The sequence below is a fragment of the Lithobates pipiens genome, unplaced genomic scaffold (assembly GCF_037356315.1).
Source record: "Lithobates pipiens isolate NorthernLeopardFrog02 unplaced genomic scaffold, aLitPip1_a1.2 Scaffold_18, whole genome shotgun sequence".
Classification (NCBI taxonomy): domain Eukaryota; kingdom Metazoa; phylum Chordata; class Amphibia; order Anura; family Ranidae; genus Lithobates; species Lithobates pipiens.
Genome location: NW_027507758.1, coordinates 131,598,311 through 131,622,463, shown reverse-complemented (window position 1 = coordinate 131,622,463; position 24,153 = coordinate 131,598,311). Strand labels below are relative to the sequence as shown.

General features: G+C 40.7%; 1 protein-coding gene across 2 annotated transcripts in view; it reads left to right on the top strand.

Moving 5' to 3' along the window:
• SPAST (spastin) overlaps positions 1–24,153 on the top strand; it is a 77,079-nt gene that overhangs the window by 15,053 nt on the left and 37,873 nt on the right. Inside the window, exons 3-4 of one of the 2 annotated variants that reach the window (XM_077486130.1) lie at positions 3,636–3,719; positions 20,701–20,796. In XM_077486130.1, the coding sequence (XP_077342256.1) occupies positions 3,636–3,719; positions 20,701–20,796 (180 nt within the window). The remainder of the gene's footprint in view (positions 1–3,635; positions 3,720–20,700; positions 20,797–24,153) is intronic. The other variant, XM_077486131.1, reaches the window with a different exon arrangement.

Here is a 24,153-nt window from a genome sequence, read left to right as displayed (position 1 = left end):
TTCTTTGAATATGCCAGTTCCCTGTACTGTACACTCAAGAAACAGGATTTTTGAGTTGTGTGTAAAATGTATTTCTTAGAGTACAATACAGGAAACCACAACCTTCCCTGTGTGTATCTGCTTATTACTTGGTAAAAAAAAAAAAAAAAAAAAATATCAGGATTGCTATTAGTGGGAGGGGTTATATAGGGGTAGTCTGCTTTACCAGTGTTCAATTGCCTGAAGGTGGAAGCATATACCCAGTCCTCTACAATCTGCCTGTCTTGTACTGTACTCCAAGAAATGGATTTTACAGTTAAATAGAAAAAACCCTTTTGTTGCAGTTGTGCAAACATATATAATATAAGTACAAAGAGAATTTTAACATGATGAACACTGTAAACTGCATAATATACAGACCAACAATGGTCCACCCATGAACAAATATATCTTGGCACAAGATTTAGGCTGCATTCACAGCTGATAGCAGAGCCCCCCTTGTGTATGTGTATATTAAAAAAATAAAGATAAAAGTCAAAATTGCCCTGGTAGGCAAGTGCTGAAATAAAATGCCTATGGGGTGCTGGGGTACCCAAATTCTGCCCATGAAGAGGTGTACCTCTGTGACATATAGACATTTTTGAGGCAGTACTTAAATTCACAAAATTTAATTTTTTTTTTTTTTTTTTTTAAACTGCCAGGAAAAGACATTGATAGCTGCTACCCCTTTAAGTATTCTAGTTGTGGGACCTTCCCTCCCCATCACCTTCTTGGTATTTCTCAAGGTTCCTTCTCTGCCAGAGGAGAATGAGTTCATAGGCTCTAGTGCAGTGATGGCGAACCTTGGCACCCCAGATGTTTTGGAACTACATTTCCCATGATGCGCAACAACACTGAAGTGTGCATGAGCATCATGGGAAATGTAGTTCCAAAACATCTGGGGTGCCAAGGTTCGCCATCACTGCTCTAGTGGATTCCTCCCTTGATAACTTTTGGTCAGGCTCCAAACCCTCCCCGTGTTGCCTCAGGTGGAACGTGTCTCCCTGAATGGACAGCAATATGCCTGGTGTGTGGGTATACCCCTGTGTCGGCATCCAGACACCAGGGTGGGAGTGCAAGCGGGTGGAGATGGAGCAGTATTCGAACCTGGAGTGTTACAGCAGATTTCATCCTGTCAGCTATGTTAAACCATTCATTCTGATTCCACCATGATAGCTGCCACGAATTTGGCAGATGGCTCCAAGGTAGGTTGTTTTGTGTTTTTTTTATTTTTTTTTATTTTTATTTTTTTCTATCTCCTTCCTGTTATACCCATACTCCCATTCTGTGGGGAGGTACAGTGGGCAGCTATCATATGATTTTCAGCTTCTGATGGTTGTGTAAATGTTTTCACGCTCGTACGAATGCCCAAACAGCCAAAGTTTGGTTCGGACTTGTGACTGAACCGAACCTTGATCTCATCCCTACCCAGGACCCTTAAACCTTCAGAACTGTGTTTCATTTGAAGTTGTAGAAACATTTTCCTATTGTTTAATAGTGGTGTTTTTACCTGGAATGAAACCCGTTTGACAAGGGTGAATAAGTCCCGTAATTAACCTACCTTTGGTCCCGGAGTCACACAGGCCTATTTCCCTGTTGTAGTTGGATACCAGGATTGTAACAAGGGTTCTCCTCCCCATTCCCCCCCCCCCTTCTTTTTTTTTATTTTTTTTTTTATTTTTATTTTTTTCTCCATTTTATTTATAGATTTTCAGGGTACAAGAAAACCAAGTTTGAGACAAAGGGGGAAAAAAAAGTAAAGTGAACATGTAGTAAGCCAAAATGTACAACATTGTCATACACCTGCATGTAAACAGAGCAAAAACCGGAACAAAAACAAAATTGCATAGATAAAAATGTGCATCCAGCATTTGAACCCGTGTGACTGTAAGCTGAGGGAGATCCGATTGGTGCAAATAATCCCCCAGTTTGGCTGTTGTATATTATATTGTTTGTTTATTTACAATTCCTGAAAGAACTTTTGAAAGCTATCTGTCACTAGTTTGAGGTTATCAATCAGGGGCGTTGCTAGGTGGCAAAAAAATACAACTAACATACATACACTGACCTCACCTACATACATACACTGACCTCACCTACATGCATGTCTACATACATACACTGACCTCACCTACATACATACACCTACCTACCAAACATACACTGACCTACCTGACATGCATACAATTACACCTACCTAACATACACTGACCTTGCCACCGAGATCTTCTTCATTCTGCCATCCGCCCCCAGCGCAGTCACTGACAGATCACCCGACCGCTCCTCTGCTGCCATGAGGATCTTGCCGAGCGGGGATCTCGGTGAAGTGGTGCGACGCAGCGGCGGCCTTGTCATTCCCGCCTTCTGGATCGTGCAGCGCTTATGATGGACGTCGCACGTCCCGCTGTTGGACCAGTGGGACGTCCATCATAGCTCCAGAAGGCGGGACCTGGCTGCTAGTTTACGTGGCAGATCAGATCGGTCCCCACTCGGCAGCGGCCGGCGGTGCTCAGGGCTAGCAATTGGATGGAGCCTTCCCGAGACTCTGGGCTTTTCGGGGACCCATTCGGGGCTCCAGCCCCCCCTAGCCACCCCCTGCCGACGCCCCTGTTATCAATAATCTGACCATCTGGAAAGGCCAGTAAAACCATGGCTGGTTCGAATTGTAGTGTGCCAGGCATCTTAACATAATAGTCAAGTTTTTTTGTGTGTGTGTGTGTTTGTGTGTGTGTGTGTGTGTGTTTTCTCTTAGTTTTGACATAATGGATCTGTTCTATTCTTGCCTGTAGCATATGCCAGTGAAGAATGAGTCATAAAAGCTGCTGCTATCTCCTCCAAGGAGAACCTCATGAAAGAATTTAATATGGGTGGACAGTTTAGCTTGTACATGAATTTAAAAGGTTTTGCAAGCTGAGGTGCTTAAGACATATTAATGTTATCTATGATGAAAATGGTCTATTCTTGCAGTATATCCGGTTTGTCAGGCAGTAATAACAGCAAATGGATTGTTGGATTGTATCCAATCAAGAGAGACAGGTTTCCGTGACTGTTGAATGGTTCATCCAGCAGGTGGACTGATCTGGCAGGAGGTGTGGAAGATAGTCCATGTCCTTGATATTAGGAAGTTGGGATGCACTGACAATCAAATCCGTTTTAAACATGGTTTTCTAATTGGCTGAAAAACAGAAATGGAGTATCTTGCTACTTAAATCAGCAAGCGCCCACCATAGTAAATTTTCCCAAATTTTTACAGTCTGGGAAACATAGTGGGCATAGTGGCTATGCAGAATCATATTAAAATCACCCAAGCAAATATATCTCCATTTGTTATTTCAATGGATCACATACCTCCAATGTTCAATGAATCATTTTGTTTATTCGCTAATAACTTTTCTGTTACAAAAAAAAAAATCACCCAAGCAAAAGATGGTCTAAATGCATATTGTCATGAAAATGAGATCTTACTGCAGTATTGTAAAAAAAATAAAAAAAAAAAAAATAAAAAAAAATGGTTAAAAAGCCTATCAAGTGTTCTATTTTACCTGAAGTATGAACTCAACCCTTTAGCAACTGCTGGTAACCTGATGGTGTGATTTATGTTCTTTTTCTGCATGCAGGTGAACAATATGACAGAGCACGACGTCTACAAACTAAAATGACAACAAATCTTCTAATGGCAAGGGATCGGTTACAGTTATTGGGTATGATTTTGCTTTTGAACAAAATCTATTCTAAATATATATATATATATATATATATATATATATATATATATATATATATATATACTCGTGCTGAAGTGAAACAATTGTGAATTTTTTTTTTTTTTATTTTTTTTTTTTTTTACAAGAATATGTATGTCTTGCAGCTGCTGTACACAAAGTGCTATTCACTTGAAAAACAGAAACAAATATATATTACGGAGCTCGCAGTAATAAACAATGACTTAAATAATCATATAATCCAATTCATCAGTGAGTGAATGTCCATATAAAAGTGAATGATGTGCTCCAATCCAATCCAAGTGCTCCAAAAATTCGAGGGGCGCACCACCTCCTCCTGTGTCCCCACTCACCGGATGGAATGGATCCTTAGCTTTTCAGGCTTATATTGGTGGCCAGGGATGGCAGCTTAACATCATTTAAACCAAGCAGCTCTCACATGCTCACGATAATCATCCATAGAAATTAGTACCCAAAATGAATTGTTTCATTGTCATTTGTTTGTTTATTGCGAGCGCTGTAATATATATTTATGATTTTTCTTTTGTTCATAGATTTTGTTTGATTTTAAGCTTTTGTCCAAAACTCCTGAACCCCTAATCACAACTTATGTATGTCTCTAAATACAAGATGGCTTTGGTATGAAAGTTAAAGCTACCCTCAGCCAGGCAATAAATGCCCTAGGAAACTATTCCTGAGAGAAATATTTGGTTGACGTTGGTGACCCTCTTCTGAAGATCATAGTTGCCTAACTGTAATGCTGATCCTTTGAAAAAGTTGAAGTTGGAGCACCTTGTCTGAATACCTGTTTGAGTTCAGTGATTCAGAAAGGGTTGAAGGCAGATGATCTGCATGCCTGTCAGGCAACTAGCCTTTTCATTAAAGGACTGCAATGCCAAACCTCTGTTTTTTTCTTTCATTAGTTTCCCTTTTTTTTTAATTTATTTTTTTTGTTCAAAGATCATAGGACCTGCTCTGTATTTGTGTCTGTCCCATGATTCATTTCCTCTTGCTTATATATTGCCACGAAAACCAATACATGTTAGCTTTTGTCTGAAATTACTTTGGAATTGTAGAAGTAGTTACAGTTGCCACTTTATACAACCGTGAGGTTTTTTTTTTTTTTTTTTTTTTTTTCCCATTACTATATTAAGTCTGATTTACGGTATGTTTAATTTCCTATTCTTGTCCTATAAATACGAATACAAGATGGCCTATATACATCTCCTCCATTGATTGTTTTGGTCCACTATATTTGCCTAAAGGGGTACCACACATGGTAAATTGACATGTTGATTCGACTTGTAGTATGCCTTAAAGAATATGCTGTTTACTATCAAATGTATGATGATGAAATATTTTGTGGCCAACTGCTCAAATACCAGAGAACTGGATTTTTGCGTAAATCAAATTTTAGAAAATGTCAGGCTGGCTGGATTTGCTGAACAGTGTGCATGGCCTTTGCAAATTTTGGAAATGCATTGCTTAAACTAATACCACACACAGGGAATCTGTCTTGGAAGATTTTAAATTCGCATTAATGGTCTGTTTAAGTTTTCATGATCATTGAAAAAAAAATATATATAGTCTAAAACCAATTGCTTTGTGATGTTTCTACAATATGAAAATTAAATTAAATACTGGCTGTCTTCCACTCTAAACCTAAAGCGCTCCATGATCTAGAGCCCTTTGTGCACTGGTAAGAAGTAGTCCCACTTTTATACTCCCTTTTGTTACGCTATGTAGCACATTCATATAATTTCTGAAAACACTCCTAATGCCACATCTGTAAATAATCGTTGAAAATAGGAGGGAGAAACCCAAGGGCCGGACTTTAGAGGCAAATTGGACCACACTGATTGAATGAATACATTTTAAACACAAATATAAAAGCTGGCACGTAGAAACATGCCTTTTAAAAACAAGTATATATATATATATATATATATATATATATATATATATATATATATATATATATATATATATTATAGCCAACAAAGGCCTAATATTTCAGATTCTGTCTTTTATTACATAAATGCACAGGTTTTCGTTATGCACCATTTTGACTTTCTAGACACTGGCATCCTAACAACCAATGACGTCATCAGTTGATAAGGAGGATGTCTGTTGCCTCCACAGCATCCTTGTTTGATCCTCCTCTGCCTCTCTCCCTCGGCACTGGGGTCACATTATCTGACTGATGAGAGAGAAATTGAGGGAGAAGAGAAACATTGGAATACTAATCAGTACTGTACCAGTGTACAAAAGTGTATTTGCTTTTGAGGAAAACATGACCTTTAACGTTGGGGGTCCTACATGTTTGGCTGTTGCTGCATTATGTAAAATTATTAGAATAGTTTTTTTTTTTTAGAATTGGGTGCCTCGAGACTGTCCATGATTATCACAAACATTGAGCTTAAAAAGAGCAGAGAGCCCAAACTAGCAGGAAGGCAAAGGTATACAGACTTGAATTTGGCAAGCAAAGCTTATTGGCATAGCCATCTAAAACCATACATGTTGAAATACAATCTTATACCTGCATTAAACCAGTCAGCAGCTATGATCCCAGTTTTAAAGCATGTTTGAGGACCGGGATGGGCCGGGGTAAGTAAATCAGTGTGTGGGGGGGGGGGGGGGGTGCATGAGAAGGGATCAAGCATAAAAGTGGTAGAAAAACAAATTTAAATAACAGAACAAAACAAAAACACACAACAGCCAGCACTATCCCTAAAAAGATGAATGACAATTTAAAAATATATTTCACAGAACCAGGCAGGTCTGCCTCGAACTTTAACAAAACTAAGCTAGATCCACTATAAGGGTGTATGGGGACTTGAGATAGATGGCTGTGGGGACTGTAATACACTGGCAGTGTAATGTTTCCAGGTGGCCCAAATCCCATAGAACTTTTCATATCGGTCCCTACATGTTGCCATCCACTCCTCTGCAGCCATTATGTTATTTACCAAGAGGATCCAATCAGCTCGCCCAGGAACATGGGCTGTTTTCCAGTGAACAGGGATCAAACGCCTGGCTGCATTCAGGCGATGAGGTAGGACCGACTTGCGCTAATGGCTGAGAGGAATAGATGGCATGTGGAGCAGGAACTCCAAGGGAGAGTCGGGCATCTCAATATCCAAGATCACTTTGATCTGAGCCCGGATATCCTGCTAATACGGCCAGAGCTTTGGGCACTCTCACCAAATATGTAGGTAAGTGCCCTTCGGTCCACAGCCCCTCCAGCAGGCATCAGAGACTGTTGGAAAAATCCTGGCCTGGTCAGCAGTTACTCTATACCAGTGATGGCGAACCTTGGCACCCCAGATGTTTTGGAACTACATTTCCCATGATGCTCAACTACACTGCAGAGTGCCAGAGCATCATGGGAAATGTAGTTCCAAAACATCTGGGGTGCCAAGGTTCGCCGTCACTGCTCTATACCAACGGGTCAATAGTTTGAAGCAATTTTCTTGCATCTTTGTGTCTATAAAACTCGCATGGATAAGGCGATACAGGTGGTCCAACTGAGTGTCTGTGAACGTGTGCTGCAAGTCCCTCTCCCACTCCTGTATGCAGATTGGCTTACCCCTAGACTGCCAATTGCAGCATCTCATACAAGACTGAGTGTGGAATGCAGGCAGCTGGCATGCATAGCTTCTCAAATGAAGTGAGGGAGGATGGGGGTCCGATAACCTGAGGACAAAATGACACAATTGCCTGTAGCGTTAATCATCCAGCAGGAAGAAACCAAATTGGTCATGGAGCCAGTCCAGGGATACCAGACCCTGTTCTTGTATGAATCTACCACAACGCACCTCTCCAACCCTTGCCCATGTACAAAACTAGGAGAGATGTTCCCCAGGAATTGAACCAGGAGGAGACAATAGCCCCTGTGCATGGAGCACGTCCCATATTTTCAGAGCATGGGTGGTGACAAGGGACACAGAATCTGAAAGACCCCGATGTTCTCTGGAGAGCCAAGGGGAGTGAGATTGCGTTCAGCCAGGAATTTCTCTAAGGGGACCCATAATTTAGTGTGTACATCAGGGGTGCCCAACCAGTGGCCCAGGGGCCACATGTGGCCCGCAGAGCCCTCTGATGTGGCCCGTGACCTCCTGCTTTGGGATGAGGAGTTGGCAATCTCAGATTACGGGTTGCCGACCTGCCATCCCAGAGCATCAGTGTTGTGAATGAAGCCAGCAGGTAGAGAAAGCAAGCGGTTGCAGAGCTGCAGAAGCCAATGTTTCCTGTATAGCGTCGGCCGCTGTCACAAGCGAAGTGATACCAAATGCACAATGCGTGGGACAGCAACAGCCAGTGATTCCTGAATGGAAGACTGTTATTAAAGATAAGTTTATTACTAAAATCACAGCGTGTATACAGTGCCTTTAAAAAGTATTCATACCCCTGTAAATTTTCCACATTTTATCATCGTACAACCAAAAACTTAACTGTATTTTATTGGGATTTTATGTGATTGACGAACACAGTGGCATATAATTGTGAAGTGGAAGGAAAATGATAAATGGTTTTCAAATGTTTTCACAAATATGTGAAAAGTGTGGGGTACATTTGTATGGCACCCCCTTGAGTCAATACTTTGTAGAACCCCCTTTCACAGCAATTACAGCTGCAAGTCCACTCACCTTGACTCGAACTCCCAGGTGGCTATATAAGGCCCTTATCCATTTAAGAATTTTGTAGCTGAGACCCAGCCTAGCCAGTACAGCTTCTAGGTATGCCCAGTCCACCCTATCAAACCCCTTTTCGTCATCAGTAGATGGAAAAAGGCATGGTGGACTGGCATGTTGGGAGTTTAACAATGAAGCAGCAGAATTGCCCTGTTGGAGTTGTCCTTTGGCCTCCCTCCCTACTATGAACCCCGTTTGGTCAGGATGTACTACGGTTGGCAAGATGGGCTTCAGTCAGTTTGCCAAGACCCACGCCAGAATCAGTGAAACGTGTTGATGCATATGGACTCGCTCACTTGATATCACGTAAACCATCTGAAATATTAAGCTTTTGTTAGCTATATCTTGTATATATGTGCATACTTGTATTTTAATGGTATGTTTCTAAGTGCTATCTTATATATTTCTGTGTTTGAATAAAGTTCAAATTTTATTTATAAACAATGTGGTCCAATTTGCCTCTAAAGTCCAGCCCTTGGGGTTCTCCTTCCCTCTATTTTCAACAAAGCACATTCATACTTTATACTATACTGCTTGAGATAGGAGTGAGTTACCCCACATAAGTATTTGATTCCAGAGCTCACATTTGGTTTAAAATGAAAAGCTCCTTTAGGGTGCCAGCGTGCTTTTGTTCACTTCTCTGGGAATAGAAAACTAGCTTGAAGAGCAAGTCAGGAGGTCATCTGCAGGTCAGATCTACCTGTCATTGAATTCTGAATGATCTGTGAATTGTTCAGTCACATGCCATTGACACAAACCCAAAGCAGCATGTCATAGGCTCATTTCACAAAGCTTTATTTAAAGAGTGCCTTGTTCCTACTGCTTGCTTTCATAACAAGGACCTGAGCCCCTAGTGTGTCCTTCATGGGCATCTGCTACTCAAAACTGTGGGCTGTATGTTACCCTAGTGCCTTTTCCTGGCATTCCCATTGTGGAACACTTCGATGACCTTCCTTTGAAGAGGGTAAACCTTCTAGACCTTCTTATTCAGAACTCTTCTGAAGTTCCTGACAGCCACAATTTTTAACCCAGTAGGGCATAGTAATGTCTACTGTTGGTAGCTATTAGTTGCTAATGGCTAGGTTGCCAATCTCAAGTCCTGGCTAAAGAAATCTACACACTGTGGAGTGGTCTCTCCCCTTTCAGAGGGGACTCCTCCTGTTGCAGATGCAGGGGTGTCCCCATAACTAGCTGAAGCTTCATTCTGGTTCCCCAGAACAGTTGGCTCCTGTCTCTTTGAGGAATCTCACAATGATTCAGGCCCTTGGATTTGGACTCTTTCGACATCACTTAGATGTTTCAGGACCTGCATCTCTGGTAAGTTTTGGGAGTTCTCTCTGTGATGGGCCAAGTGATCTGGTTCCCATGTCAGACAATGTTGTGAGTTCTGCTGTTGACCATAGTCTCCCTCAGAGATGTCATTCCCATCTAGCTCTCTTCAACCAGTTGTCCCTTCTGTAGAGAGTTTTACACACCCTGCATCTCATTTACAGAGTTTCTTCATTTTCTGCAGGGAGAAACCATCGCTGGAGGATCCTGTGATCCTCTGGATTGTCAGCAGTCTGCCTTCAATTAAATTGTGTTGCGGGTATCCTGTGGGGTTGAAGTACACACATCAACAACTTTTTGAGTGAGTTTCTGCAGATCCCTTCCTCGGTCAATGCTGTTGCTGAGGTACCTGTCCCTTCTTCGCTGCTTTGGATTCTTCTCTAGACCACGGTGATGCTTAGAACCATGTTATGTTTTCAAAGTTAGACAGGTCATGCAGAATTCCTCCATCCGAGGCGAAGAGACATCTATTGAGGATGTATTTTGCCCATTCTCTTGCTTGATGGTATTCACATGCATTGGGCTGCCTACCCTTGCGGAGGATGTACTTTCACGCACCTCCCTTGGGCTGCATGAAAATGGTTGCATTAATCACTCCTATATATGCTGGGTCCTTCAGCCTTAAGTGGGCAGAAAGGTCCAGCATTAACAAAAAGGCTGTTTTGGCAGAGGATTATGCATGTTTAAGGTGTTTTTAGAAGTGTATGGGTAGAAACCTATTCTGTTGGCTAGAATATTCATTTATTCTAGCATTTAGAATGAATTTACTTGCACTTGTGCATTTTATGCATGTGTTAAGTGTAAATTATGCTAGTAATTTGATTCTCCAAATGCAGGTTTGGGACATTTTTAATCCCCCAGATCGCCATTCTAAAATATAACTCTAAACACCACAATGCACATATTCAGATTAAAATAAAGCTGTGTTCAGAGGAATGCAGAAAAAATGACCTGAAAAATCACCTGTGCATGAGACCTTTTCAGTAAGGTTGATTTCAGGATTGGTACTTGAGTTGTTACCAGTGTCAGAGACTTTTGTCTGTTCCTTAAGCTAATACTCTGTGAAGTTATTCCCTTTCTTTAATATCGCATGTGAAATGGGTTGTCTGGCCAGGCAACCTCACTATTCATCTGGTACCTTTCCTTCCTGATATTCAACATTTGGAAGTGTGAGCCTTCTATAATTTTCTACTGTGCTTGCCCTTTCTGTGTGCAAAATATGTGCAAAAAAAGTACATTAAAAGATACAATATAAAGTGCCTTAAATAGTTAAGTCCATATGATATAATAAAAGGCCAACAATATTCAGGGACACAATAGTGACTGTGCTTTTGGTGACTATGCTTATAAAAATATCTTCAAGAAGAGTACTCCGTGCATCCACCTGGGGCCCCCACCAGGGTATGCACTCACCTGCTGTTATGGACCCCCCTGAGTATATATTCAGGTGGGTCAGTCAGGTTTTAGATTACTGTTATGTCTCCAGCCAAATGCGAGGGATACACATCTCGGTGAGAAACTCAGAGAAGGAGAGAAACCCAGAAGGAACAACGTAGAGTAACTCTTTATTAGTATTATTAAAATCAAGTTAAAATGTGTATACACCTACAAAAAAGGTGCTTGGTCCTGGCATCGGGAATTGTCTGCCGATACACCAAAAAGATGGCTCCCGCTGCTCTGTGGTCCCTAGTGCCAGCGTGCGTTCCAACAGTCGAATAGGACGTAACCAGAAGTTCCCGCTTCTATGCGTTTCGTCATCAGGAGGCCTCTTTAGGGGAAGAGGGGGGTTTCTAGAACCTGTTGCACCATAAATAGTCTAAATTTAACTTTGCCTTTTAAGCTTTTGTAAAACTTTGTGAATTAACTAAATGTATGAAACCACTCTGCAGTCTAAAACACAGTTAATCACTAGCCAAACTAACCACAAGGACATCAGTAAAGCAACTGGGAGCTAACGGATATACTCTATTTGGTATAAATTGCTATTGCTCATGTGTACAACACAGGCAGCACAATTTTGAGAGGAATTTGCATCTACTCTTTCAGTCACTGACTGGTTTCTTGCATTTGTTACCTTTTTAAGGACATGCACTAAATTAGGCAGTGTGATGTTTTCATACATATATTTCCAATGACAGATTTCCATTCTTTTGCTGCATGTAGCCTTTGTAACACCTTATACCATAAAGCATGCTGCTAATACTTCAGAGATTAATTTATTTGCTACTGGTGAAAGAAGCTCTAAGACTACTGGTATTTTTTTGGGGAAATATTCACATAAAAAGCTTTTATTTTATTTATTTATTTTTGATAGCGTAAGGGTGGTTATAATCCCTATCCTCCCATTGGGGAGATTTTCCTTCACTTTCCATCCCAAAGCCAAAATGGGAAGTGACAGTTGTCACCATAACTGGTGTGCTGTTGTAGGATTTCCCCTCTGCTCTTGTTCAAGTGACAACCCAAAATCTGGAATTTCCTTTCACTTCCACTCAAACGATAAACAGAAGTAATAAGATGAATCTCTTCCTAATAGTAGAACAGAAATCAATAAAGAAATGTGCCCTATCCCTCTCTAGACAAATCTAAAAATGTTTTACGTTTTAGTTATACTTTAACCACTTGACCTCCGGAAGACTTAAACCCCCCCCCCCCCCCCCCTCATGAGCAGGCCATTTTTTTGCGATTATGGCATTTCGTTGTATTAACTGCCATTATGCGATCATGCAACACTGTACCAAATGGAGTTTTCTTTTAGTGGTATGTGATTACCTTTGTTTTTTTTTTTGTTTTTTTTGTCGTTCTTTCTTTTTTTTGCGCTATAAACAAAGAGGCAGTCAGTGTTTTTATTTTTTTTTTATTTTTTTCAAAAAATGATTATTTTACTTTCTGCTATAAAACATTTCTCCCCCCAAACAAATTAAAAAAAATTCATAAATGTAGGCCAATATGTATTCTACTACATATATTTAGTAAAATAAAATTCCCAATAAACATATATTGATTGACTTGTGCAAAAGTTATAGCATCTACAAACTGGGATATATACCAATTTCTTTTTATTTATTTATACCAGTAATGGCGGCGATCAGCGACTTATAGCATTACTTCCACATTGAGGCAAAACTATGTTTTTTGTAATCTGTATTGCTGAGTAATTGAAACTAGAAAGTAGATGGACCTATTTTTTATTTATTTTTGTTGTTATTGTTAAATCAGCCTGTTGCTATCACATAGCATGAACCATCTTTCGCTATACAGGTCACCCACATAGAAATACTGCTTTGTTTGAGGGAACATCTTGGTGTTTTGGGTACTTTGCTGTTGCTGAACAATGCTGTTCTTGAGCTACCATATGTAGGATTTTTTTTTTTATGTACTTCTTGTATTATGTATGTAAATATTATTATACATTCGTCCAGTATCCAAGTGCAGTGCCTACACTGTCCGTGTGTGTTTGTGTGTTTTTTGCTTCGCTAAAATTTCAGCAGTTGTTGTCTTTGGAGATTTTTCATAATGTCTGGCAGTATTTTTACTTGCAAAAAAAATAGGCTACTTGCCTATTTAAAAAAAATTAACCTTGCAAAAAAAGACTACTTATCTGCAGAGCAAAACCACTGGCACAATCTTTTGACATACTTCTGGGTGTGTTGGATGCCCGTGTTCCCCCACCATGTGCTATGGGTTCTTTCTTCACCCCCATCACTACAGCGTTATGGAAATCCTGATTTTGGCTTTCCAACCTTCGTGATTCACAGGCCTGGAAAAAGCATGCATGCTTTTTTTTTTTTTTTTTTTTTTTTTTCCTCTTTAAATTTGCTGTGTTAAGAAGTGAACTCTCATGAGGTGTATCCAGGTCCTGCAGTCTCTTCCTAAATTAAATCTATGGTCCCAGCATACATTTTCATAAATATCATCATTGTAATAACACAAACAATAGTTCTTTTTGACAATCCAATAAAAGCTTTATTTGCAAAATCTCCTTTTCATGCTGTAGTTCTTCCTGTCTTCTGGCCATCTCTTTTTGCAACTTGCTGGACTCCTCCCTGCATGCTTTGCAACTTCTCTGCTGTTCGCTTGTTTAATTGTCGCATCGTGCTTTGCTGCCCGCAATCATTGATTCCTTTACTTTGCCTTCTAATACTTTTCCTCTCAGCCTCCGAGACAGCAGTGCCTACTCACAGTGCATGGATTTTGGCCGATTCAGCAAGAATTTACTGAAATTTGAGCTGTGGGTGGCCTTGTTGGCACCACCCAACTCTACAAATTTTGATTGAAAAAATCGAAGGAGCTGGATGTATAATAATAAATGTAGGCCACCTTTTAATAAGGTGAAAAGCAGCTGACACCAATATGTGTATCACCCACATACAAATAAATATAAATTCGGGCAGCGCTCAAACACTTGCACTAAATAAATATATACTGGAAATCAAACAAAAAAAGTCGGCTGTGACCTCACAGAATTCTCTTGTGCACTTAGTGTTTCTTTTAACACATAGTCCAGTTTTCATTGGCAAACCACCTTTTCTTCATCCACAGGAGCTAGATGGAAAATTGTTTGTTTGAGAAAAAGTAGAGCTCGACCGATTTTTTTTTTTTTTTTTTTATATATATATATATATATATATATATATATATATATATATATATATATATATATATATATATATATATATATATATATATATATATATATATATATATATATAAATACATTTTTATTTTATTTTTTACCGATATTTTGGCCACCTCTCAAGACGATATTGTGTGCTGATTTATTCTGGTTATTTATGGCTGGTTGCTCAGGCCTCCCGGTGGGATGGGAAAGCCCAGGCGAGCAGCGGGGGGCGCTGGCCTCCTCCAAGATGTTCATCATTGTGAATGTACACTTCCAGGAAAGAACTACAACAAGCCACCTAGTGCACTCGGACATAATATGAACACAAGATTTGATTAGGTTTTTGCCTCAGACCCTTTATTGTAATTCACAAGGTATCATGCCCGTCATAAGTTTTAAACATTGTCTCTGCATTGATGACTGTCTCATTCTTGTTGAATCAATAGCAAATCTGCTGTTGTAAAAACAATGGTTGTTAACTCTAAGGTTGGCTATACAGTAGTAGAATATTTTTGTTTTGAAAATTTTTAATTTTAAGAGCATTTGTTTGACTTTTCTAATCCATATGGGGTCAAATAAATGTTTTTATTTTTTTTTATTATTTTTTTTTTTTTTTACTACAGTGATGAGAACATTTTGAAGGTGCAAGATGGAAAACTGTTCTCTAACAAAATTCTATCTGTGTATGTGAATGTTCAAAGCAAATAAAATGTCGAAGTACTTTCAAATGTCCAGTCGTTGAATGTACAAATTTTTGTATGATTGTTTGTTCGTACGAATATTCGCATAAACTTTCATTTGAAAATCTAGTGTATAGCCAGCTTTATATTTGACAGCTATGAACTACAATGGGCAGTTTTTCTTTATCTGCATATTTTAGTTTTTGATATAGAAGAATAGAAATGTTTTATTCTTGTCCATCTCTGTAAAGGAAAAGCATAGTTTACTGCTGATTCATTAAGTGAAATTCCAGTTTTGTTGCTTGAAAAAGCCAAAACCTCTCAAAAATACACTGCAAGGACTTTGGTAACCTTATTGCAGATTCAGTGCATTCTACTTTTCCCATCGCGGTTTTTAAACAATAGTACTGCATGCTAAGTTTGTCTGTCTTTTTACTTAAATCATGATTAATGCCATGTTTTTTTTTAATAGTCCCTTAAAGGAAGCTCCAGGAAATATAATATTGAAAGGACACCTTTAAAAGAGAAGTGCAGGTATTAAAACAAAAAACAAACAAACATACTAACTGTACAAATCCAATCTGTACACCAAGTAATAAGCTATCAAAGGCTGCTGATCGCTCTGATCAGTCTTCTGTGAGCAGAGAGCAATGACAGTCATGGGCTCTCTGCTCTGCCCCTCGCGCAGTCACTGTAGCGTTGAGCTGCGCCGGGGGAGAGAGCGGCTGGCGCAGGCTCTCGTGGCTGTTGGTCAGGCATCTGGGCAGATCCCAACATTTAAGTCAGGATTCCTGTTTAGCCTGGACTGGTTCTGTGATATCAGCTTAGCTAGACTAAATCTGGGTCACAGGAGTGCATTAATAATAATAATAATAATAATAAGTGCACCCCCATGACCCACATGAGCAGTGTGGCCTAAAGAGCTTTCTCCATATTTCTCCCTTTTTAAAGCTTAAGTGAAGGTAAAAATTGTTCTGTGTGTGTGTGTGTGTGTGTGTGTGTGTGTGTTGTGTGTTTTACCACACAGGGACTGCACATACATTTAATGAGTATTGTCACTTGCGCTGGCTGTCCTAGTTGGAATATGTAGTCCCTGAATCCCTATACCACTGCAGCCGTAACCTTCTGGTGATGTGGGGATTAATACGAGCACTGGACCTGTCACGTGCAGCCGTCAAGAATGCCGGCCGTGCCCCAACCTTCCTCCCCCCTCCTCTATTCATAGGACGATGGATGGGGTGAATGAAAGGTTTGCCTCCTCCATTCGTTGATTGCTTTTCATTACTGGAAGCTATAGTACACCTTTTAAGAATGCATGGGTGGTCATATTTGGCACTCTGGATTTTTTTCACATGAAAAATAAATACCATCCCTTGCGCTGATAAACAAACAAAAAAAACTCCAAAAAACGAAAGCTCGTTTTTAAAGTAAGTGTAATTTCATAATTGCATGCACTTCTGTGGTGTCCTTCTTCCTTTTTTCCTTCTTCTTTTTTTTTTTTTTTTTTTTTTTTTTTTTGAGAGAGAGATGCCTGTCCCTGTTCCTGTCTCTGTGATTTTTATAAATAGAATTAGTCGCTGTAAATTGCAGCTCCATTGGATTCCATTTCAGCTGCTAATTTCAGTAAAAAAATGGGCATAGGAGGTAGTGGGCCAATGGACTAGCATTTGGGCTAATAGTACTGCTGTGCTTCTGGTACAGTTTCTGGAGCGCTGCATGGAGGTGATTCTAGGGATGCACCGAAATTTCGTCCGCCAAAACATATCGGCCGAAAATGCACTTTTCGGCAATTTGCCGAAAGAGAAAAACGGCCGATAATGGAGCCGAAAATGGGGCGTGGCCTGGGTGGGGGGTGTATAGTGCAGGAGAGCCGCCTCCGCCGCCTGTTTGATCACAGCGCCGGGAACATCACAGCTTTCATTTCAATAGCTGTGTGTTCCCGGCCCAGCCGTCACACACAGACACCCCCCCCTTGTCCGGGCACTTTGATAGACAGATCACCCGCAGGATTGGACGGGTGATCGGTCTATCAAAGTGCCCGGACAAGGGGGAGGGGCTGTGTGTGATGGCGCGGCCGGGAACACACAGCTATTGAAATGAAAGCTGTGATGTTCCTGCCACTGTGATCAAACAGGCAGCGGAGGCGGCTCTCCTCTCTTCCCTGCACAGGCTGGCTGCAAAATGGGACACGGGCACACTGGCTGCAATGGGACACAGGCATGCTGGCCTGCAATGGGGGACGCTGGCCTGCAATGGGGGACGCTGGCCTGCAATGGGGGACGCTGGCCTGCAATGGGGGACACCTTCTGTACCACGTCCTCTGTCTCTGACCATCTCCTGTACCACGTCCCCTGTCTCTGACCATCTCCTGTATAAAAATATTTTTTTTTAAATATGTTTCGGTTTTCGGCCTAGTGTATTTTTCATTTTCGGTATCGGTTTTGGCACCAAAAAAAACATTCGGTGCACCCCTAGTGATTACCACATAACACTTTTTTTAGTATTTTACTGAGCGTGTTTTTGCCAGGTGCTACACCAGGCTGTTTTTGTTGGCCACTTGGCAAAAAAGCCTGGTTTTTGGACTCACAATCTACAGGTTTACCTGGCTCCTTTTGTCAGAGTTTCAGAATGGAAGACAGTGGGTAACAAGTGAAATTGTTCATGGCTCTCCACTATATAGATTTTTGGAAGTGCTCAGCTCTGAGTGCATCCTGGTTATAAACTTTAGAATTCCAGTGCAGAATTTGGTAACAAGAGGATTAGTGGGGTTTCACACACATTACTATGGAGCCAACCTAAAGCCTAGCACACACGATCAGATTGTTGGCCAACACAGGCAACTCCTATCCTTCTATTGATTAGTGGTTCTAAATTAATAACTACTGCAGTAGGGAACAGACACAAGTTACGCTCAGCATCTTTCCAAATAACTGTTCTGTTTTATTATGACGCATTTGAAAGTTTTTATACACATGATTATGTAGGTATTACAATTGTACGTTTATGGTAACAAGGGGCGTTACATAGGCAGGCTAATTCTAATCAGGACTCAAAAGAATGCAAAACATGTACTGAAAACATTAGTGCCGTGTGTACAGTGAGGGCATTGTGTAATACATATAAAATATAATACAATTATATACAGAACTTACAAATTTCCATTACAGTCAGACTTTTTTTTTTTTTTCACAAAGGGCATGTGCCTGGATCTTGTCTTGCATACTAACGGCACACAAATGTCAGCCAACAAACACGAACATAGTGACGTACTATGTGGAATTTCATCTCTTGAGCGCCACCCGTTGGGCACCTTCTGCTAACATCGTGCTTGGTGAGCTTTGTTTCCGAGCATGCGTGTACTTTGGACTTTTGTGTGACGGACTTATGTTCTGACGATACGAAAATCTGACAACAGACCTTTGTCCGTCAAAAATTTACTAGCCTGCCATCCAACATTTGTTGGTCAAAAGTTGGACAACAATTGTCTGAAGGCGCGTACAAAAGGTCGGATTTCATCACACAATTACCTGCCAACAACCGGATCGTGTGTACGAGGTTTTAGGCAGCCAATACATTAGTCAGCTTTTTTTGTACAACCATGGGTTGAATGAAAAAACTGACCTCTTCCTCCTCCCTTTTTTTTTTTTTTCGCCAACAGTTTGGGCAGCGCTTATGACCTTATTCGCCCATCTACACATTCGAGGGGGAATCAGGAATCCTTCCACTAAGCTACTGTGTTCTGACAGCAAAGAGACTTCTCCCCATCAGAATACACTAATCAGCATAGCCTGTAGCACTGATCGAGCAGGGAAAATCTGACAGGGCAGTTGTACAGAAGTCATTTGGTAGATTGACTTCTGTACAACCACAGTGCCCATACATGCTTTATAATTCAGTTGGTCCCTGCTGAGCCGGCCAAATTAGATCCATGTATGGCAAGCTGGAAGGATAAGGATAAGTTCACCTTTAAAATAACTAATTGCACTTTTTTCTGGGGGGAAAAAGTGTGGGAACTCCCACCCAAGATCCACTCCCCCACCAAAAAAAAAAGATACGCACACACAGATATATATGCGTAATTTCACAGAAAATACAGTTCAACATTTATTGTAAAGTGCCAGTTTACAAAAACAAAATAAGAACGGAGGGGGACACTAAGGAAAACTGGAGGGGGAGTGGGGGACAGCGCAGCAGAACTGAGGGGGAGTGGGGAAGACGGCAGCAGAACTGAGGGGGAGTGGGGAAGACGGCAGCAGAATGGAGGGGGAGTGGGGGGCACAGCAGCAGAACAGAGGGGGAGCATGCTCACTGTAACTAACAAAGTGTGTGTAACACACTAACCTGGAAGTTTGTCAATGACTCTGGTGGGCGGCGGACCTCGTGGGCGGGAGAACTCGGAGGCTCAGGAGAGGAGAAGTTGAACTGGAGAAGTCTGGCAGCTCAGAGTTGGACTGCACTTCTGGCAATGTGCTACAGCGGCTGCAGGAGTAGTCAGCGGCAGCCCCGGAACTGTCTGGCACTGACTGGGCAGTGGGCACAGGCTGGATCCTTAACAGCAGTAAGTGTGGCTCTGTCTGGTTTGGTGTCTGTGGCTGGCTGCTCTCTCTCGGAGGCACTGCTCAGCCTAGCAACCAGTTACTCAGGCATATGCAGGACTGCTAACGGGAACTGAGTTCCTGTTGTGGAAAAAGTACAGGACCTCCATTCCCATGCGTTCCTGCAGGACTTGAGCCCTGATTGCACCCAATATAAACAGATGGTGGATGTAATGCAATGGCCCTGCAGACTATTTGTGTAGCGGTCTGCCCATACCTCCGATATGGTCAGGTAGTCACAGAATGACAGGAAGCTCAATGCTACAAGCGGTCAGCTGCAAAGACTGACGGTAGTTGTAGTTCATTGATTCACAGAACTATGTGAATGAATGACCTGGCCATGTGGTTTTTGAATTGTCGCAGCGGGTGTAGGGAGAAGATCCCCCAACCCGCTATCATGTATCGGAGGAAGAAAAGGAAGATGCTGAACATGTTCAGAAAGGTGCACTTATCCTTTAAAGTTCCCAACATTCACATGCATACACAATATTAGGCTGAATGTACAGAAGTAAGCTCCTGTTGTGTAACACATATTGTGTATCCTCACACCAGAGGTAAAAGAATAACCTTAAAGGGTTAAAGTGATGATTTGGACCTCCCACTGTCCTTTTTTTAATTGTATCTCCTGGACTTTTCCTTTAAATTCCCTAAACATGCTGTTGGATATACTGTACCCTAATGGGCATTGCAGGAACTACTGTAACATGGCCTCAAACTCTGTGCAGACTTATGGGAAAAGCAGTGTGCTAGTTGCAAGAGCAGAGACATAATTGCAGGATCTCCTATCTACAAACAAAGTATTGTTAATGGAAAGGGATGATTAATAATAATTTATTAGGTAGCTTGTGTGGTAATTGCAGATTTGTTTTTATTTTGTTTTTTTTATTTTTACAAAACTGAAGTTATTCCTTTCAGTTAACATGTGTTCTTTCAAGATGAAATCTGTGTTGCAGCCGTTTATTGTCTGTCTTTTTTTTTTTTTTTTTTTTCCCATCATTTTTATTTTTGTTCATTTTATTTCCTCCATTTCCTCTGTTTGCGTAGCAAAGCTGCAAGCAGATATACAAGGTCAGAACAAGCAAATGGAAGTATGTAGTGAAAATACTAACCTGCCTTTACGCAATGGACTTCTGAAGCCAGGTGGGTTTAGATTCACTGATGTATTATTTTGCTTGCACTTGTTTTTAAGCAACCACTTCCTTGTTTTTAAATCAGAGAATGGTATCAGTTTTCATATAGATTTGGTGTAGAACTATGGTGAAAAGCAAAACTGTCATATGCTGCAATCTGTCAGTAGCCTTAACGCATCACTTTTAATTTTTTTTCCTGAGCCCACAGGTAACATGTTTCAATTACCTCTTGATCCTGCCAGTAGATCTGTTGACTTTCTACTTCCTGCAACAGCCTAACAATGCTCTTTGTTCTACAGTGAAATCACTGCAGTGTTGTCAATGTGGATAGTGTATATTTTTTTAGAACTTTAAAAAAGCAACAAATAAAAGCTGGACTCCCAGCTAATATGTAAAGCTGAACTTGATAAAAAAAAATGTTCTTTAGCAATGAACATACATTCCACATTAAAGTGGTGTTCCGTTTTAAGCTGACCCCCTGACATGTAATTTTTTTTTTTTGGGGGGGGGGAGGATGATGAGTACCTGGTTTTGACAGGTACCCTGCTCCCACTTCCGCTCCCCTCCCTCCCTGCAATCTTCTGGGACACGTCACAGGTCCCAGAAGATTGACCGACCATTCAGGGCACACAGCGCGATATGCACAAAATGATCTAGCAGGACTCATTTGTCTGACAAAATTCAACTTTAAACAGATATCACAGCAGAATTTCTTTTCAGTATTGAGTAAATGTTGAAATCATATGATGAAAAGATTGACTGTTCTAAGCATCCACCAGCATGTCCCAGCCCCTGTAACTGTCACATTTGGTGGACAGCTTCACCTGCATGTAAAGATGGATACAAATTTACACTTTCTTGTGTGTGTTTTTTTTTTTTGGTCTTATTCAGCTGGGCATTCCCTACAACAGGAATGGCCACCCTAAAGTAGATACTTGTGACATAATCAGAATAGAACAAGTTAGGTGGCCTATGTCTAATATTATTAGACATTGGAACGTTGGGTTCTATAACTGGATGGAAAATGCTCATCCAATATTTTGTAAAGAAACTTGAACATGTTTCTTCTAATAGCTTGAGCCACGTACTATCTTCGTTCAACTATGACCAAAAGTTGGATAACATGAAAGCCTGTTTTTTGTTTTTTTTGTGTGGACACAGATTTTAAAATCATTTTAGATTTGGTATGTTTACTTTAGAATATCCCCAATCTAACATGAAGCATTTTGGCTTCTCTGTAACATTCTGAACCTTTATTTAAGTTTGTGTCCATTTTTATTAAAATAACTTGTACAAAATAAGCCTCATGAGGCCATGATGGAAGTAATCGACTGTACAGTAAAATGTACGTACAGGCAACCTATTGTATTCATGAAAATTTGAGAATAATTGTCTGTCGTTGTCAATCTAAAGGTTAATAATCTTTTTATTGGCTCTGTAATTTTTTTATTTTTTTTTTCTTTTGGTAGAAGTTGTGACCTAAGAAGAAAACCACCTTGTAGGAGACCTTTTGGTTTTACTTGCACTTTTATATGTATGTCCAAATATCTCCAAAACAGTTTCTTCTCTATTTAATAATTCTCGTCCTTTTCCTTCGCTTGTGTCCTGTCAAATGTAAAGTCTGGCAGATGAAAGCTGTAGCAAGGGAGCAGAGGTCTTCTGGTGATATAATTGACCATATATGGTCAGTGACATCACTGGGATCCTGCCTCTTTACTTAGAGGAGCTCCAGCCTCCTGTGTAAAAATTAAGTCAGCAGCTACAAAAGCTGTAGTTGCAAACTTTTAATAAACAGCCACTCACCTGTCCCATGATCCAGCACTGTGCTCACTTCCAGTCTTCTGTCCCCAGTGGTGGCATCTTAACTGTGGGTGCTCACTGTGCACGTGTCACAGAAGACTGCGGGGAGGGGGGCGTGGCACTTCCCAGAGAATTGCCAGTGGGTACCTGGTAAAATTAGGTACCCACTCCCCCCAAAAGTGCCATTTCATAAACAGAAGCAGGGGAGGAGGCCTTAAAGCAGAACTTCCTCTTTTTTGGTAAAGCTCCACTTTTTAAGGACACCAATGACTTCAGTGGTTAAAAGAAACTACCATTTCAGTCATTGGCCCAATTGACTTCTATGCCCTGGGATTTACAGCCATGCTAAGTGAATAAGGCCGGTGACATCACTGGTTGTTAATGACTTAGCGGCGCAAGCACTGCTGATGCCCTTAACAACCATTGAAGTCACCAGCCTCAAAGACGTACATGGATGAGAATGCCTGGCTTGATGGAACACGGTTATAATTTTTAATTTTGGGGTTGTGAATTATATATAAATTGTGCACCTATTTTTCTTTGCAAGTTTTAGAGCAGTGATTCTCAACCAGGGTTCCCCCAAAGGTTGCTAGAGGTTTCTTCAGTGTTGGGCAATTTCTGCCTCTCAGATAAGTTCCCGCTGACACCATTGATCTTTTTAGCTATCTGTAAGGAGGTAATTATTCCCAATGACCAGAAGTGTAAGGACCATTTTTCCCACTGACCATCAAACTATTGTATCATGAATTGTAGGTTTCTAATTTTTAGTAGGGGTTCCCCCGAGACCAGAGAACTATTTCAAGGGTTCCTCTGTGTTGAAAAGTTTGAGAGAGGCTGTTTTAGAGGATGGTTTATACTTTTGGTTTTATACTTTGGTGACACATACTTGACATGTAAACTGGCTGCTCTTCTTTTCTGAGCCAATTTTTTTTTGCTCAGAGTTCCCTTTTGGACATCATATTGTTCTGTGTGTTCTTTATCAGGCAGTTCAATAGTTTCACCTGTTTTGCTTTATTTTAATTTTTTTTTTTGGTTTTACAGCCTCTTCTTGAGCATCTGCTTGATCCACTATGCCATTTCCTTAGTTGTTGGCAGTTTCCCCTCTCTTAATGGGGAGACTTCCCCCTCTTCTGGTTCGGATTTAGGTGTTGGTTCCACAGGTGGACCGTTCCCAATCTTATCTTGAGCCTGGCTGTGGTTATCGCCCACTCCTCAGTTACTGCTTTTGAATATCCTGAATTTCTGTGGCTTTCAGTAGATGAAAAAGAAAAATACGATGTGACATCCCAAGCCACTTTGGGAAAGAACTGTAAGGGGTAGACTGTTTGTTAAAGCAGAGTAACATTGTTTGCATATGACGTGTGTTTGTATTCCATCACTTTTCTAAATGTATATTATAGCTAGTATATTTCTGCACTGAAAGTGTTTCACTTTAAAGATGGTTTTGTTATGCTATTTTAATCATATCTTATTAAACTGATAGCCTTATGACTTCTATTTGCAACACCGGTTGGCCTTCTACTACTTGTAACATTGGTTGTAGCTAATGAGGTAATCCGTATACAAA